The sequence below is a fragment of the Prinia subflava genome, chromosome 2 (assembly GCF_021018805.1).
Source record: "Prinia subflava isolate CZ2003 ecotype Zambia chromosome 2, Cam_Psub_1.2, whole genome shotgun sequence".
Classification (NCBI taxonomy): domain Eukaryota; kingdom Metazoa; phylum Chordata; class Aves; order Passeriformes; family Cisticolidae; genus Prinia; species Prinia subflava.
In genome coordinates this window covers 14,242,037-14,247,207 of record NC_086248.1, presented here as the reverse complement: position 1 = coordinate 14,247,207, position 5,171 = coordinate 14,242,037, and the positions used below count along the sequence as shown (strand labels likewise).

General features: G+C 40.8%; 1 protein-coding gene across 1 annotated transcript; it reads left to right on the top strand.

Moving 5' to 3' along the window:
• Positions 1–465: 465 nt before the first annotated feature.
• C2H2orf50 (chromosome 2 C2orf50 homolog) lies at positions 466–4,907 on the top strand. Its single transcript, XM_063421604.1, is given in 4 exon segments — positions 466–1,918; positions 1,920–1,949; positions 4,219–4,258; positions 4,713–4,907. Coding segments are annotated over 4 exon segments (483 nt in total). The 5' UTR covers positions 466–1,700.
• The last annotated feature ends 264 nt before the right edge of the window (positions 4,908–5,171 follow it).

Genomic DNA, 5,171 nt, shown 5'->3' with positions numbered 1-5,171 from the left:
AATTAAAATTCTGATCTGATACAGGAACTTCATACACAAGAATTAAGAGGAACAAGCGTTCCATCAGCATCCTTTTCTGAACAGATCAGGAGCTAAAATTCCATGCACTCTGATTAATGCATTGGTTCTTTCAAATGTGCCTCAGATTCCTTTTAAAGAAATCAGATGCTGCTAAAACACTGTTCTCCAATCTGCTGCACACACTCCAGCTTGGAGAGGCCCCTGGACCAAATGCTAAAGGATATGCAGATTCCACAAGAAGAACAGAGACAACTATTAGTACAGGCTGGAAAACACTGAATTTCTTCACTTCATGACAATGCTGTGTGAGTACATGACTTCTTTTGCTTTTTGTCTGAAAGAGACGAAAAACACTATTTATGTTTCAATTATCTCAGAAAAAACAGCAAACAAACAAAAAGTCTACTAAAATTTATTTCAAAACCAAAGCAAATGTGGGTTTGAGGTGGAATTTACCTTTTCTTAAGTTATCACAGTCTTCAAATTCAGAATAATTTTCCAAAATTATTGTACAATTGTATTTCTTGATCGACTTGTCTACATGAAGTGTTTGGATTATTGTATAGTTGTAACTATTGTTAAAGAAATCATCTACCAAATTCAGTATGTGTTTCCCAAGACTGAAAGCAAATAAGTTTGCCAAAATCCCCCTGAAGAAGTAGATTTGAAGTTCATTAGCATTTAACAGAAATGAGGATAGAATTCGTCTGGAACTAATCCACACTACTCAAAAACAAGTCAGTCAAGAATTTCAGGGGAAATTTATACTTGAAATACTCTCTTTTCTTGCAAGGTCACAAATACTTGAGGAAGTGAGTTCATCACCCAGAATCCCAACAGGCTGACTGCAAAGACAAACATTGATATTTTGGATGCTGTTTTGAAAATTCTCACTTTTTATACTAATGACCGTTCAAAGTTACTTAAAAACTTCTCATAGTTGCTTAATACCTTCTACAGAACTCTCCAAGTGCTTAGAAAATACTTTTGATGACCTCTGATCGCTCATTTTTAAATTTGAAAATAAGAAACTTTCAGAACAGATTCCTTGAAACACTTAATTTTAACCAAACATCTCTGGCCCAAACAGAGTTCAAGGCCCCAGCTGCTGTCACACTGGATCTCTGCTCCTCTTCTAGTATATATTCACAAGTCAGACGTTTCTAATAGAGACAGTAAACACACTGGGAAACAAGCAGCTTTCAGGAGCTTTTGCTTCTGCTACACAACCACAACAAAAGTCCTCCTGACACTCAGCAGCAATCTCCGCAGTACCCTTTGCTATTAAACCAGAATTTATTGTTCAGAGGATTTTGAATAGAGGCTGATCTCAGCTGCAGTCACTGTAATCACCTTGTAAGCTAAGAGTTTGCTGGTTACATCTGGAGATCCCACTGCTTCCAATTACAGTCATTTCTCATGAAATTGCTGTTACCATGAAAACCCCAACAGCGCTCAGGCAGTGATGCAACATAAAGCAGTAGGAAAGGGGTGTCAAATAAGAGGGAAGTAAACCAGTGCTGAGCACTGTCTGTCAGTGCTGCTGTGCATGTTCTTTTCTGAAAGCACTCCAAAGCTGCAGCTGAAAGAAAATGTTAGGAGAGAAGGAACTTTGAAAGTGCAAACAAGAATAGGTTTCACTTTCTGAGAAGTCACAATATAGCTAAAAAATTGGGTATATGGTAAGTCTCAAAATGGACAAGTTGGAAAGGGGTTCTGGAATCAGGAGAAATACCTTGGTTAGGTCTCAGCAAACAGCAACCACACCTCTGAGGCAACTGTTCCCAGGTCCTTCTGTGTCCTGGCAGCACACAGCAGAACTGACAACTGCTGCACAAATGGCTGCTTGGGCCTGGGCAGATGAGCAGGCAGACCAGGTCCAACGGGAGAAGATCTGGAGAGTCTGAGCAGAGAGGAGGGAGAATCTGGTAAATCACTTGTCCAGTTCATGCCTCTTCAGCTTGTCTTGACAATGGTCCTGATACTTCCTGACAGCATTACGGCTTGATCCGAAGCCAACACTATCAAACAAAATTTGCTGCTGAAGGGACTTTGGATCAGATTCTAATACCTTCCTTTCTAGGGTTACATTATCCCTGCTCTCCTTCACTGGGCAAAATCTGTGCCACTATCTTCCACCATGCTGGGCTTAAGCTGAAAAGAGATGCAAAGGACTGCATGCTAAGTATCTTTTAGATTTTAGAGATTTCCACAATGAAAACATAAAAGTGCCAAGCTTTATAATTTATTGCAGACACACTGATATTATCACCTCTTCTCATGCTCTTGGAAATGGAAGCTGAACAGGGTGTTCTGCCAAAATACAATTTTGTATTCCCAGTCTGTAAATCTACTGAACTTGCCCCACTGTTATGGTGTTTCAGCAGACTGCTGCACACGTACGACCTAAGCTTTGGCTGTGCATGCACCAGTGACCCAAAGGAACCCGAAATTAACATCCTGTCTCTGCCACATATCTTGAGTAAATGTTCATGTTTATACTTCAGTACACATCATCAGTATGTCTATTAGAAGAATATTCTCAGTAAAATTAAAATCAGATCCATTTCCAACTGCGCACTGCCCAAGTTAAAGGAAAGGGAAGAAAAAGAGTATTACTCTCAGGATTTTTTAAAATGGGAAACTAAATCATCCGAATTCTTCACCCCCTTCAGCCTTCCAGAGGAGATACCAGAGCTGATTTCCCCAGAGATGCATTTGCAGTCTCGTCTGGCTCTGTTTACTTGAGGGACAGGCTGAAGCCAGGACTCTGACGCATGCAAAGCCAGGGCAGTGTTACTCTCTCCTAGCAGTGCTGGGAGACTCCGGCTCTTGCTCAACAGGCTCAGCCTGTTCCGTACTCATTCTCCAGCTAAGGCAGCAGGGAGGACTCTGTGCCTGCCCCTGGGGTTGACAGTCATGAACACAGGTACAAACTCACTTTCAAACATAATGTAACACATCATACAGCTGATATGTGTTCTGCTTTCTAGTTTTAGCTATGAAGACAGAAACTCTTGCAAAAGGGTATGGCAGGCTTGTGAAGAACGAGATGCCTAAAGATGGATTCATCAAACTACATACCCTACAGCCTGCATGGTACTGTCCTTCCATTCCATATTCCTGTCCCAAAAACAATGATGGAGAAAGGCTGGTATGTGTTAAATGGTCTGACTTGAAGCAGATGTGGGGCAATGCCTGAGTCCATGACAGTTCTCACCAATTAGCACCATCCAGTAGCACCCAAATAATGCTCAAATAATGGCTGCATATCAAGATAAAAAGTTCTAGCACCTCAGTGCTGTGCTGGTATACCAAGACATATAGTGATAAACAAAACAATCACAAATTTGATTTTATTTGCACCTGGGGCACATCTGCACTGGACAGGGTGGTGCAGCACAGAAATCCATTGCTCCCAGCTCCACATGGTACCTGGCTGTGCTGTAAAGACAAGCTCAGCTCAGAAGGATGCACAGCTTCAGCACTAGTTAGAGCTTAGATGCAGCCCAGGTAAGCAGCACAGAGTCAGCCCAGGTGTCCCTTGAGCCCTGCTGCAGATACACCTGTACAGAACTGTCTCCTCTCTTGACTCACAGCACTCTTCCAATAGAGGGTGAACTGATGTTTTCTCCATTTCAGGCCGAGGAAAGCAAAGGACAGGAAATCAAAGGACTTGCTCTGCAGTCCCACACCAGGTATAGAACAGAGCTGAAAAGCCAAACTCAGGTCTTCTGACTCCATGTGCTCCTAGAACAGCTGCCTATTTGTACAGAGTATTCCCACGGATGTTTGCCTGCAGCAGTATGGCTCTGGGAGCTCCTACCAGGACTTCTGCCAGCAGAGTACAGTTCATTTGAAAAATAACATCTGTGTCCTCTTCAAGCCATTGGATAAAGGTTTTCTAGAGTAACTCAGGACATGAGTAATTTTTATTTCCACTTGCACAAGGAATACATTGTGGACATGGTATTCTTCCCTTAGCAAAAATAACACCCACTGCTCATATAGTATGGGAATAAAGAAAACCCTGGGCTCCATCACTGAAAAGACATGTTTTAGTACAAGGAATCTGCAGGTAAAAGAGCTGGGCTGTGTCAAACTGAGCAGTTGAATAGGCATGCAATTATTATCAACATTAACCAATTTATTTAAAGATAAAAAACTCGACATTGTATTTTTTACTTCTATTCCAAGGTGCCAGAACAGGAGTTTCCTAAAAGACCATGACCAAATGGTGAGTTTGAACAGACATTTAACTGTACTCATGCTCTTTTTAGTTTTTGTTAATTTGAGCCAGGCTAATATTTCAAATTGAAGCCTACTTAGGCATTATTGGCAAATTCTTTATGACTATAATCTTTAGAAAAATAAAAGAGCTGAAGTGTTTTCCTCTACTTTCTGCTACCTATGTGTGTTCAGTCTTGGCAAAAAGACAGGTGCTGGAAGAACCAACTTCCTAGCAGCAAATTTGTAAGATAATCATCCTGCTGAAACCCAAGCCACTTACTAAAAATTAAAGAAAAAACCTCCCACGTAACAACCATTCTAGAGCAGGGTAACTTCCGTCCCAGATAACATTTTATGCAACACATTTTAAAATTATTCATCTCCCTCTGTTATCGTAAGACAACAGGGAAAAAACACCAATTGTTTTGCTTTATTTCTACAACATTTTCATGTACATTCAGTATGATATTTTAAAGTACATTTCGAAAGTAGAAGTGCTATTGTCTGTGTTCTCAAGCAAAGTTCCCAATTCAACTAACCAAACTACTGTAATCCGGATGAATACTGAGCTTGGCAGAGCTCTGGTAAATATGAATTCTTCAGCCAGCAGTGGTGCACAAAAGAGGAAACTTGAGGGTGAGCTCCAGCTTTCTTAGTGCTTCAGTAACAATATAACAGCAACAGAGCAACTTCTTTCAAGGGTAAATAAAGATCTTGTCCAACAATGCCATAATAAATGATCCTCTTTGTGTTTTGGGTGACTGTGATACATACAGACAGCACTACAGATCTCCCATGCAAATCTACAGTAAGGATGCCACTAACACCTGAAGGTTACAGACAAAAGACCATTTATTCCTGAATTTTATCTCCTGAAAACAAACAATTTATAGAGATCTGCTCAGATGAGTCATGACATA